The 13,597-nt window shown below is 46.3% G+C and overlaps 1 protein-coding gene across 2 annotated transcripts in view; it reads right to left on the minus strand.

Moving 5' to 3' along the window:
* The window catches only part of mon1a (MON1 secretory trafficking family member A), a 38,458-nt gene that overhangs the window by 21,588 nt on the left and 3,273 nt on the right, over positions 1–13,597 (minus strand). For both annotated transcript variants that reach the window (XM_038812335.1, XM_038812336.1), the window contains one exon: positions 1,957–2,102. In XM_038812335.1, the coding sequence (XP_038668263.1) occupies positions 1,957–2,083 (127 nt within the window). In that variant the 5' untranslated portion in view covers positions 2,084–2,102. The remainder of the gene's footprint in view (positions 1–1,956; positions 2,103–13,597) is intronic.

The following is a 13,597-nucleotide window of genomic DNA, read 5'->3' on the forward strand; positions in this document are numbered from 1 at the left end:
GGTGTTTGCACATTCTTCCTGTGGGTCTCACCCCCACAACCCAAAGATGTGCAGGTTAGGTGAATCGGCCCCGCTAAATTGCCCCTTAATTGGACAAAAAAGAATTGGGTACTCTAAATGTTTTTTTTTTAAAGTAAATGTACGGGGCACAATCAATAAGTTTAAAGAAGTTACAAAAATTGACCACTTGTTTAATAGTGAGGAGGATGGCTGTGGACTGCAGGAAGATATCAATGGATTGGTCAGGTGGGCCGAAGCGTGTCAACTGGAATTCAAGGCAGAGAATTGTACGGTGATGGATTTTGGAGAAGTCAAACACAGCAAGAGAATAGACAATAAATTGTAGGATACTGAGAGGTGCAGAGGAGGTGAGGGGCCTAGGAGTGAAGATCAACAGATCTTAGCAGGGTAGGTCGATAAAGTGGTTAAAAAGACATATAGAATTCTTTCATTCATTAGCCGAGGTATTGGCCTCCCTAAGATCAGGGAGGTTGTACTGGAACTATATCAAACATTAGTTAGGCCACAATTGAAGGGCAGCACGGTAGCATTGTGGATAGCACAATTGCTTCACAGCTCCAGGGTCCCAGGTTCGATTCCGCCTTGGGTCACTGTCTGTGCGGAGTCTGCACATCCTCCCCGTGTGTGCGTGGGTTTCCTCCGGGTGCTCCGGTTTCCTCCCACAGTCGAAAGATGTGCGGGTTAGGTGGGCTGGCCATGCTAAATTGCCCCTAGTGTCCAAAATTGTCGTCAGTGTTGGGTGGGGTTACTGGGTTATGGGGATAGGGTGGAGGTGTTGACCTCGGGTGGGGTGTTCTTTCCAAGAGCCGGTGCAGACTCGATGGGCCGAGTGGCCTCCTTCTGCACTGTAAATTCTATGAATACTGTATGCAGTTCTGGTCAGCTCATTACAAAAGGATATAATTACATTAGAGGGTAAAGAGATTTACGAGGATACTGCCAGGATTGGATCATTGCAGCGATGAGGGAAGATTGGATAGGTTAGGGTCGCTCTCCAAGGAACAGAGGAAGCTGAGGGGAGATTTGATTGAGATGTACAAATCTGTAAGTGGACTGAAGAGAGTGGATGGGAAGGGCCCATTTACCGCAGCAGAGAGGTCAGTAAGTAGGAGACATCGATTTTAAATGATCGGCAGAACAATTAGAAGGAGATTGAGGAATTCTTTTTACATCCAATGGATTGCAGAGGTCTGAAACTCACTGCCTGAAAGGGTGGTGGAGGCTGTAACCCTCAGCTCAGTTAGAAGGGGGTCTGGATATTCACCTCAAATTCCAACCTGCAGGGTATCCTGGGCTGTAGATTTTCTATGATTCTGTAGGATGTTTAAAGTTGGGCGGCACAGTGGTGCAGTGGTTAGCACTGCTGCCTCAAGGGCGCCATGCGTCAGTCGATAGCACTGGGACTGCGGCGCTGAGGACCCGGGTTCGAATCCCGGTCTTGGGTCACTGTCCGTGTGGAGTTTGCACATTCTCCCCGTGTTTGCGTGGGTTTCGCCCCCACAACCCAAAGATGTGTACAGTAGGTGGATTGGCCACTCTAAATTGCCCCTTAATTGGAAAAGAAAAATAATTGGCTACTTTCTAAATTTATATTTAAAAAAGCACTGCTGCCTCACAGTGCCGAGGATCCGGGTACGATCCCAGCCCCGGGTCACCGTCTGTGTGGAGTTTGCATGTTCTTCCCATGTCTGCGTGGGTCTCACCCCAACAACCCAAAGATGTGTACAGTAGGTGGATTGGCCATGCTAAATTGGCCCCGAATAATTTTTTTAATGTATAAAGTGAGGCAATAAGAGCCTTCAATACACCTTCCTCAATTGGAGGGTTAGAAAGTACCGTTTAACTTTCAGGCACAATCCGTGCTCTCAAGTCGAGAATCTTGAATGCTCTCTCTCTTGCTCAATCTTTCCCTTACTCTGAATAAGAATGCCTTACCTGGCTCAGTGCCTTCCACCAGGCCGGGAGTGGGACTCTCCGATCTGTTACTGCGTTGGAGTTCAACTGGGGCCAAGGATCCATTGACCTCCCAAGGTACTTTCCTGTTGTGGACATCAGCCTCCATATTTGCATTTCTTGGGTGACTGTAGACAAGCAAAAGGACATCATGTTAAGGGAAGAGTTCATGCATCAGATAACTAAATTCACAGGTCTGGAAATGATGAACCATCAGAGCTTGAATGGGTCAGATATCACATGAGTGACAATGGCAAGGTGATGATGATGACTCTAACGCAGGGGTGGGCAAACTTTTTCGTGCAAGGGCCACATTCAGAAATTCACAATTTTAAAGGGCCGCATAGTATATTAAGTAAAATAATTAATATTTAAAATAGCCAAAATAAAAGGTTTTTAAAGAAAAAAAAGCAATGAATTTTTATTAATTAATATTTTAAAGTAGAAACTTTACATGAAACACATTTATTTGAAAAACAAAGTAACTCAGTTTAAAGAAAAAAAAGCAATTAATTTTTATTAATTAATATTTTAAAGTAGAAACTTCACATGAAACACATGTTGTGCCGAGCAATGATCACCCTACTCAAGTCAACGTATCCACCCTATACCAGTAACACAACAGCACCCCCCCCCCCCCCCCCAAATTAAACTTTTTTTTTAAATGACTTGATCTTGGTGGGCCGCATGCGGCCCGCGGGCCGTAGTTTGCCCACTCCTGCTCTAACGGGATCATATTCCACCTACATCCCTTCAGTAGTTCAATGGTATTCCAGCATTATCCCAGAGATTGTCAATAAATCTACAGGCCTATTCCACAATTGTAAATGTTATGCGATGAAGAGGGCGGGTTCAGTTCGCACACTTAATTAGACTGCAACCAGGTGAATCAGGCTAATGCCAACAACAGGAGGTTTGATCCTATTTAGCTGCAATGAACTCAGAGCCTGCCTCCTCACCCTATCTGTAGTTCAAAAAAAAATCACAGTAAGTTGTTGTGGTTTGGCAAAAAAGTGGTGGGAGGGCAGCACGGTGGCGCAGTGGTAGCACTGCTGTCTCACGGCGCCGAGGTCCCAGGTTTGATCCCGGCTCTGGGTCACTGTCCGTGTGGAGTTTGCACATTTTCCCCGTGTTTGCGTGGGTTTCACCCCCACAACTCAAAGAGGTGCAGGGTAGGTGGATTGGCCACGTTAAATTGCCCATTAATTGGAAAAAATGAATTGGGTACACTAAATTTATAAAAAAAATACAAAATAAAAGTGGTTGGATATGTACCTTAGGTTCCAGTAACCTGCAAGACTACAGACCAAATGTTGGAAAGTTGGATTAGTCGCTCACATAACTCTTTCAGGTAATTAGGGCTGGTTTAGCACATTGGGCTAAACAGCGCGGGTTCAATTCCCGTACCAGCCTCCCCGAACAGGCGCCAGAATATGGCGACTAGGGGCTTTTCACAGTAACTTCATTGAAGCCTACCTGTGACAAAAAGCGATTATTATTATATTAATTAATTGCACGTCAACTACTTTGGGTTAACCTGAAATATAAAGTTCTATACAAGTACAATGTCTATCTTTATATATTAATTGAGGCTAAATGGGTGGCATGGTGTTGCAGTGGTTAGCACTGCTGCCTCACGGCGCAAAGGACCCGGGTTTGATCCCGGGTGACTGTGTGGAGTTTGCACATTCTCCCCATGTCTGTGTGGAGCTCACCCCCACAACCCAAAGATGTGAAGGGTAGGTGGATTGGCCACGCTAAATTGCTCCTTAATTGGAAATAAATAATTGGGTACTCTAAATTTTTTTTTAAAGATGTTGGAGGAAGCACACAATGCTCCAACCAACCCATCTTCTCAACCCTTCAAACACCACCTCCGCCCCACATGTGGCAGAGTTTGCAGATCGCACATTGAACTGATCAGCCATTTCAGAACCTATTGAACCAGTGAAGCAGGTCATTCTGAATCCTGGGGGTGTGCCTGAGCAGAGATGTTTTCTGTATGCTAAAGTGATAAATTATTTTTTTTTAGCTTTCGAAGTTTAAATGCTGACAGCAAAGGCTGCAAAGTATACAGACACTTACATTTATGTTACAAAATAGTGATGGATTATCAGTATATAATGGAAAAGGGAATTTTTTTAAAAATATAGAGTACCCAATTCATTTTTCCAATTAAGAGGCAATTTAGCATGGCCAACCCACCTAGCCTGCACATCTTTGGGTTGTGGGGGCAAAACCCACCCAAACACGGGGAGAATGTGCAAACTCCACACGGACTGTGACCCAGAGCCGGGATCAAACCTGGGACCTCGGCGCCGTGAGGCTGCAGGGCTGACCCACTGTGCCACCGTGCTGCCCTTGGAAAAGGGAATTTAATCTGTTATCTAATATGGCAACACAACTCTCTGGCTCATCCACTCAGATTAATGGTACAATGTTACACCGATATCATGAAAATAGGCCTGCTGTCCTTTAGCCAAACAGACAAGATGAAGGGCAAGTAGCTTTCAGAGATATATAATCAAGACCTAAAGAGACGAAAGGGGCTGGTTTAGCACAGTGGACTAAATAGCTGGCTTGCAATGCAGAGCCATGCCAGCAGCATGGGTTCAATTCCCGTACCAGCCTCCCAAACAGGCGCTGGAATGTGGCAACCAGGGGTTTTTTACAGTAACTTCATCAAAGCCTACTTGTGACAATAAGCAATTATTATTATTAAATATAACAAAGATGAATATACACAAATTAGCAACATGGAAATAAAGCACAACAAGAAGGTGCGTGTGTCTGTAAAATATAGGTCAGCAATTTCCTGTATGTCAGCAATTTCCGTATGGTGAAAAGGATGTGATACTATAAACAAAATGTATGTCTCCTGAGATAATGTTGATTCCCCGTCACCACTTTTCAGATAGCAAAATTGGAAAGGTAAGCAAAAAGTGATAACTGCATTATCCATGCACATTCCCAGCAATCTGTTTGGTCAGTAATGCCAACTCTGCCCTGTTTTCTGTTCCCTAATGAATAGGTGCTGAGAGCAATTGTAGCTGCCTTCCTCCCCCAAGCTCCGGCCTTGGCCCAAGCTGACACAAACTTCACTGACCACCCCCGACCTTTAGCGCAGAGGGGTCTAATTGTTCCTCTGCGTTTTCCTTAGGCAGCACCTTCCAAACCCACGACCGCTACCATCAGGTAAAGAGACTGGTAGCAGATACCAGGGGACACCACAATAAGACCATAAGACATAGAAGCAGAATTAGGTCATTAACCCATCGAGTCTGCTCCGCCATTCAATCATGGCTGATATGTTTCTCATCCCCATTCTCCTGCCTCCTCCCCATAACCCCTGATCCCCTATTAATCAAGAACCTATCCATCTCTGTCTTAAAGACACTCCGTCATTTGGCCTCCACAGCCTTCTGCGGCAAAGAGTTCCACAGATTCACCACCCTCTGGTGAAAGAAATTCCTCCTCATCTGTTTTAAAGGATTGTCTGAGGCTGTGCCCTCAGGTTCTAGATTTTCCTCCAAGTGGAAACATCCTCTCCACGTCCACTCTATCCAGGCCTCTCTGCATCCTGTAAGTTTCGTAAAGATCCCCATTCATCCTTCCAAACTCCAATGAATACAGACCCAAAGTCCTCAACCACTCCTCATACGACATTCCAGGAATCACCCTTGTGAACATCCTCTGGGCCCTTTCCATGACCTGCAAGTTCCCCTCCAAGCCACTCGCCATCCTGGCTTGGAAATATATTGGCCGTTCCTTCGCTGTCACTGGGTCAAAACCCTGGAACTCCCTCCCATCAGCGCTGTGGGTGTACCTACACCTCAGGAACTACAGCAGTTCAAGAAGGCAGTTTACCACCACCTTCTCAAGGGCAACTAGGGATGAGCAATAAAAGTTGGCCCAACCAGCGACGCCACATCCCATAAATTAATTTTAAAAAGACATTCTGAACCCTCTCCTCCCAGTAGAATTGCAGATGGCGCCACATACGGTAACCTACTCCAGGTACAGTGCATTTATTATTCAGTGATACAGCTTACCTTTCTCACCATTTTATTATTTTTTTTAATTTAGAGTACCCAATTCATTTTTTTCCAATTAAGGGGCTATTTAGCGTGGCCAATCCACCTCACCTGCACACCTTTGGGTTGTGGGGGTGAAACCCACGCAGACACGGGGAGAATGTGCAGATTCGAACCCGGGTCCTCAGCGCCGCAGTCCCAGTGCTAACCACTGCGCCATATGCTGCCCCTTTCTAGCCATTTTATTTACTAAAGTCTAGTCTGAGCCAGCCTGGGCTTCGGCCATTGTAATGTATAGGCCTAACCCTATAGGCAGTATCCGAAAACAAATCCAAAATGCAGGGGTTTTAGATGAATGATACTCTATCTGTATGAGCAGGAAGCAAACAATGGGATTAGAGGCAGAGAGCGAGCTAGACAGTACCATATTTCTAATTATTTCTGATGAATCACAATGAGTGCTTTCCCTAGAATGTTTAGAATGCATTAGTAAATTGTCCCTGGTGTTGTCCGAGGCCAGTTTCTGAATTGAAGGATTTTGCTTGTAAAATAGGTTCAAAATGGCTGCTACTGCTGCTTGGAGTTACTCCTGCCAGGGGATCTGCTGTCTTCATATGTCACACTTGTCAGTCTTGTTCCTTCTTCACACATCAACTCAGCAACCCCTCTGTGACAACTACGCCTAGGTCCACTCCTCTTTCTGCTGCCCTCCACTTTGCACTCGAGGAGAGTGTGATGATATGTGAACTATCATATGTGCATATAATATGAAATGAAATGAAAATCGCTTATTGTCACGAGTAGGCTTCAATTAAGTTACTGTGAAAACATTCGCCACATTCCGGGGAGGCTGGTACGGGAATCGAACCGTGCTGCTGGCCTGCCTTCGTCTGCTTTAAAAGCCAGCGATTTAGCCCAATGCGCTAAACCAGCCCCATATAATAACCCAACTGTAAAAGCAGCAGGGTCCCAGGTTCGATTCCCGGCTTGGGTCACTGTGTGTGCGGCGTCTGCATGTTCTCTCCGGGTCTGTGTGGGTTACCTCCAATTTCCTCCCACAAATCCCGAAAGAGGTGCGGTTAGGTGAATTGGACATTCTGAATTGCCCCTCTGTGTACCCAAACTGGCATCGGAATGTGGCGACTAGGAGCTTTTAACAGTAACTTCATTGCAGTGTTAACGTAAACCTACTTGTGCCAATAAAAATTATTAAATTTAAAAAACATTAGTGTCTGTATGTATAGATTACAACTCTATCATCCGACCACTAGGTGGCGTGAGCAGAAAGGAATGTCACTGAAACACAGCAGGTGTGCAGCAGAACGTGGAGAGCAGGCATAGAGTCCAGTCCCATAGCGAGTAGCTTCTTAGTCAATAGTAATTAATACTAGTTAATCATAATTATTTGTATTTAGTCATAGTATGTAACTGTACTTATCGTTCACATCGTAGAAAACTTTATAGTGTTTAGTTGGTTAATAAATAGTTTTGTTCTTTAACAAAACCGTATGTTCTCTAATTGATTCAACCACAAAGACATCACCATCTGTGAACGTAGAGAACATAACAGAGAATCTCTGTAGCTTTTCAGCTCTGATCAAATGGTTGAAATATGGAGATTTTGTTTTTGGATGCCGCCTTTTAAGAGTTCTTTTATGCTCTTAGAAATTCAAGCACCTCTGTCTTATGGTCTATTTGTGGAATTTTAAGCAGGGCGGGATTCTCCGGGCCCCCAACTGCGTGTTTCTCGGCGTCGTGCCGTTCACTGGTGGCGGGTTTCTCTCTTCCCGCCGCTTGACAACGGGATTTTCCCATTGAAACCACCCCCACGCCATCGGGAAACCTGCGGGTGGGGGTGCATTGCCAGTGAGGAACAAAGAAATCCAATGGCCGGGTAATTCCGGCCCATATTTCTCAGCATCCACATTCCAAGGTCTTTATTTTTTCCCACAGATCTTTTCTTGTTGTCCAGGTCTCTGAGACGGACAGGAAAGTGAATAGAATGTAACGTCTTAGGAGGTTTTTTTTTTCCTTGTTCCAGCCTGGAGTAGAATCTCATCCCAAGACGAAGTAACAACAGAATATCTAAACGGCGGGCGGCACGAGGCAAAGTGGTTAGCCTTGCTGCTTCTGGCGCTGAGGACCCGGGTTCGAATCCCAGCCCTGGGTCACTGTCCGTGTGGAGTGTGCACATTCTCCTCGGGTCTGCGTCGGCTTCGACCCCACAACCCAGAGATGTGCAGGGTAGGCGGATTGGCCACGCTAAATTGCCCCTTAGGAGTCCAATAATGTGGGGTTATGGGGATAGGCCAAAGCATTGGGCCTAGTTGGGGTGCTCTTTCAGAGGGTAGGTGGGCCGAATGGCCTCCTTCTGCACTGCAAGGATTCTAAGGATGCTATCAAGCAGCAAGGTGTGGCCCAGCACAGCAGGAGTGGAAAGCAAGGGACCAACACTTTACAATGACGGAGAGGACCAAGGAGCACACGCTTAAACAGAAATGAAAAAACCATGGAGCTATTTCCAGTGTATTGAATTTCTACTGTTAAACAACACCTCACTGCGGTCTCTGCATAATGGAATGATTAATCGTGTGCAGAAGATATTGAGGAATGTTACCACAGTCAGCACTCTTTTACTTCCAGCGTCTTTATCATTCCTGTCATCTCCAGACAAATATACCAATGTACAATGTTCCATCTGAATTAGGAACAGGAGTAGGCCACTCAGCCCCTCATGCCTGCTTCGCCACGCAATGTAATCATGGCTGATCTGATTCTGGCCGCAACTCCACATAATAGCTACCACCGATAACCTTTGACTCTCTAGTGGTCTAGAATCGACCTGCTTTTGCCTAAAAATATTCATTCACCCTGCCTCCACTACTTCCTCAGGAAGAGAGTTCCAAAGATTCACCACCCTCTGAGAGAAAAATATCTCCACATCTCCGTCTTAGTGGGAGACCCCGTTTTTTAAAAAAAAGTTTTATTAAACTTTTTCATTAGAACAAAACAGTAGAACATAATACAAAACAGATGCTTCAAGTAATGATATAAAATAACACAAACACATCCAATCATACGCTTCCCCCCTCGTATTGAACCATATTATACCCTTTAACAGCTGATGGTGACTAGATCCTTGAAAAAGGAAATGGCTGCCGCCTTAGGTAGGACCCTTCTACCGATCCCCTAACGGTGTACTTGACCTTCTCAAAATGTAGAAACTCCACGAAGGTCACCCAACGAAGCCGAGGCGCTGGGCGGAGTAGGAAACCTCCACCCAAGCAGAACTCGTCTCCGGCTATTAACGAGGCAAAGGCGAGGACGTCAGCCTTCACCCCGCCCCCCCCCCCCCCCCCCCCCCCCCCCCGCCGTCGGGTCCGACACCTCGAAAATGGTCACCCCCCGCGGGGAAAGGTTCCAGCTCAACATTAAGAATCCCTGATATGGGGTTAAAATAAGAGATCCAAAAGTTTAACAACTTGGGACAAGACCAGAACATACGAGTATGGTTAGCCGACCCTCGGGAATACGGGAATACCGCTCACACCTATCGTCCACCCCCGAAATAAAATCCTCTTCAACAGGGAGGATGGTGGTGCCGGGTGAAATGAGGAATAGTCTTCCACAAAAAAAAAATCACAAATCTGAAAGAATCTAAACAAATTGGTCGCAGAGAGCTGAAAATTTTCCAACAGCTCCTCAAAACTGGCAAACCTTCCCTCCACAAACAAGTCCCCAAACCTGTCCAGACCCTTTCCCTCCCGTGTCCTAAACGTTGAGTCCAAGCTCGCCGGCATAAAGAGATAGGTTCTAACAACATGGAGCTAGATTTTAAATGCTGTCTGAACTGCTTCCAGATTCTCAGGGTGGACGCCACCAGCAGATTCGAAGAAAATCTTGCAGGAGAGAACGGACACAAGGCAGTCAGTAAAGCACTCAAACTAGAGCCCCTGAATGAACTCACCTCCATTTGCCCCCAAATGGAACACAGATCACGAAGCCACCTCAATACTTTCTCAATATTTGTTGCCCAATAATAAAATTTAAAAATGGATAAATGTAAACCCCCTGACTGTCTATCCCGCTGGAGAAGTGCCCTACGGATCCTTGGGGTCTTCCCGCACAAATAAAAGAGGACACTAACTTGTTAACTCCAGCAAAACAGGATTTGATGAGAGATGTGGGGAGACACGGAAAGAAAAAATATCTCAAGAGACCATTCATTTTAATAGCCTAGACCCTGCCTGTCAAAGATAGAGGGAGGTTGCCCCATTCACCAGACTGGCATCATTTAATTTAGGGAATAAGGCCCAGACGTGTGGGCAGCACAGTAGCATAGTGGTTAGCACAAATGCTTCACAGCTCCAGGATCCCAGGTTCGAATCCCGGCTTGGATCACTGTCTGTGTGGAGTCTGCACGTTCTCCCCGTGTGTGCGTGGGTTTCCTCCAGGTGCTCCGGTTTCCTCCCACAGTCCAAAGATGTGCAGGTTAAGTGAATTGGCCAGGCTAAATTGCCCTTGGTCCAAATTGCCCTTCGTGTTAGGTGGGGTTACTGGGTTATGGGGATAGGGTGGCGGTATGGGCTTGGGTAGGGTGCTCTTTCCAAGAGCCGGTGCAGACTCAATGGGCCGAATGGCCTCCTTGTGCACTGTAAATTCTATGAAAGACGTAGGCCACCCGCATTCCTAAATAACGAAAGCTACATCTGGCCAAGCGAAAGACAACGTCCCCAGGTAGGCTAACCTCCCCGGGGGAGGGGGGTGGGGGTTAACCAGAAAGATTTCTCTCTTGTCCAAATTCAACGTTAACCCAGATAAGGCGCAAAAACTCCATAGTAGCTTCATTATCTCATCAGATCATCTGCTTACAAGGACACAGGTGGTACAGTGGTTAGCACTGCTGCCTCACAGTGCCAGGGGCCTGGGTTTGATTCCGAACTCGGGTAACTGTCTGTGTGGAGTTTGCACAGTCGCCCCGTGTCTGCGTGGGTTTCCTCCGGGTAGTCCTGTTTCCTCCCACAGTTTGGTGGATTGGCCACGCTAAATTGCTGTTTAGGGTAGGGTGACAGAGGGCAGCACGGTGGCGCAGTGGTAGCACTGTAGTCTCACGGTGCCGAGGTCCCAGGTTCGATCCTGGCTCTGAGTCACTGTCCGCGTGGAGTTTGCAACTTCTCCCCGTGTTTGCGTGGATTTCGCCCCCACAACCCAAATATGTGCAAGATAGGTGGATTGAACACGCTAAATTGCCCCTTAATTGGAAAAAATGAATTGGATACTCTAAATTTATATTTTTAAAAAGGGGTGGAATTACAGGGCGTGGGATTGAGCCTAGCTAGTGTGATCTTTCGAACTGCCGGTGCAGACTCAATGGGCTGAATGGCCTCTTTCTGTGCGTAGGGATTCTATGATTCTATGTCACCATATGTCCCTTCCTCTCCAACTAATCCCCTTCCACTTGCTGGAGGATTTTAATGCCATGGCCAGTGGCTTAATTGCCAACGCAAACCGAAGAAGAGATAAAGGACATCCCTGCCTCGTACCCCTATTCAACAGGAAATACCCTGACCTCAACGCATCAGTGCTGACACCAGCAGTGGGGGCTCTCTGCAGCAACCAATTCCAAGAAACAAACATCCCAAGGATCTCAAAGAGATATCCCCACTCCATCCTATCAAACCTTTTTCAGCATCTGGGGGCAGCATTGAGGTGCAGTGGGTTAGCACTGCTGCCTCACGGCGCCGAGGTCCCAGGTTCGATCCCGGCTCTGGGTCACTGCCCGTGAGGAGTTTGCACATTCTCCCCGTGTTGGCGTGGGTTTTGCCCCCACAACCCAATGATGTGCAGGCTAGGTGCATTGGTCACACTGATTTGCCCCTTAATTGGAAAAACTGAATTGGATAATCCAAGCCAGAGATACTTACTGCAAAGATGTTTGTCCTGTATCACCCCCACATTTTGCAGTCACAACACATCGCCATCTTTATTATGTGTTCACTAATTTTTTTTAAATAATTTTACAGTACCCAATTATTTTATTTTCCAATTAAGGGGCAATTTAGCGTGGCTAATCCACCTACCCTGCACATCCTTGGGTTGTGGGGGCGAAACCCACGCAGACACGGGGAGAATGTGCAAACTCCACACGGACAGTGACACAGGACCAGGATTCGAACCTGGGTCCTCAGCGCCGCAGTCCTGTGTTAACCACTGCGCCACATGCCGCCCTATTCATTTATTTTTAACTGAATGAGAATTAATAAAAACTGTTGCTCCCAATAACCTTTGCTACTGCTAGTAAACCTTCCTACACCTAATAAGACTGTGCAATCAACAAATACGTTTTTAAGATAAGTGAGCAAAATCATAGAATAGAATTACTACAGTGCAGGGCAGCAATGTGGAGCAGTGGTTAGCACTGTTGCCTCATGGCACTGAGGACCCGGGTTCGATCCCGGCCCTTGGTCACTGTCCCTGTGGAGTTTGTACATTCTCCCCGTGTCTGCGTGGGTCTCACCCCCACAACCCAAAAAGATGTGCAGGGTAGGTGTATTGGCCACACTAAATTGCCCTTAGTTGGAAAAAAAAGAATACTCTGAATTTTTTTGTAAAAGAATCACAATGAAAAATGAAAATGAAAATCACTTATTGTCACAAGTAGGCTTCAATGAAGTTACTATGAAAATCCCCTAGTCGCCACATTCCGGCACCTGTTCGGGGAGGCTGGTACGGGAATTGAACCGTGCTGCTGGCCTGCCTTGGTCTGCTTTAAAAGCCAGCGATTTAGCCCAGTGTGCTACAACAGAACAGAAAGAGACCATTCAGCCAATCAAGAGTACACTGACCCTCCGGAAGGGCAAGCTAACTAGGCCCATTCCCTAACCCTATCCCAACCTAACTTGTTGGTAGCCACCGTGCCGCCTCAAACCAATCACTTATCTGTTTTCCTGTGATGTCACATTTTGGTTTATTTCGGGAGGCTGAAGCTCCACTTTGGAACTACAAACTGGACTGAACTGGAGTGGATATCTCCTCGAGCTGGTTACTGCCTCCAGGTCCTTTTTTCGCCTGTTCCTAAACACTACACTCTTATTTTGTTCAGTCATAGAATGTGGATGTCTATTGTGAGGCCACTATTTAGTTCCCATCCCAAATTGCCCTTGACAGGATGGTGGTGAGCTGCCTTGTTAACCACAGCTGCACTGCTTGCCAAGCCATTTTAAGATGGCAGCTATGAATCAACCACATTGTTCTGGGTGTGGAGTCACAAACAAATCAGGCCAGGTAAAGACGGCAAATCTCCTTCACTAAAGGACAAGAGTGAAGCAGATGGGCTTTTACCACAATCTTGTCACCATTACCAAGACTAGCTTTTTATTTCAGATTTATTTAATTAATTGAATTTAACTTCCCCAGCAGCCACGGTGGAATTTGAACGCTTGGGCGGAATTTCATCGCCCCATTTTGATGGGGCAGGGCTGGAAAATGCAGTGAGCTTTCCAAAACTCCTTGACTTCAGTGGGATCCCGCTAACAGAAAATGCCTTAAAATTCAACCAAATGTCTCCAGATCAAGCCTGAGGATTGCCA

The sequence above is a fragment of the Scyliorhinus canicula genome, chromosome 11, assembly GCF_902713615.1.
Source record: "Scyliorhinus canicula chromosome 11, sScyCan1.1, whole genome shotgun sequence".
Classification (NCBI taxonomy): domain Eukaryota; kingdom Metazoa; phylum Chordata; class Chondrichthyes; order Carcharhiniformes; family Scyliorhinidae; genus Scyliorhinus; species Scyliorhinus canicula.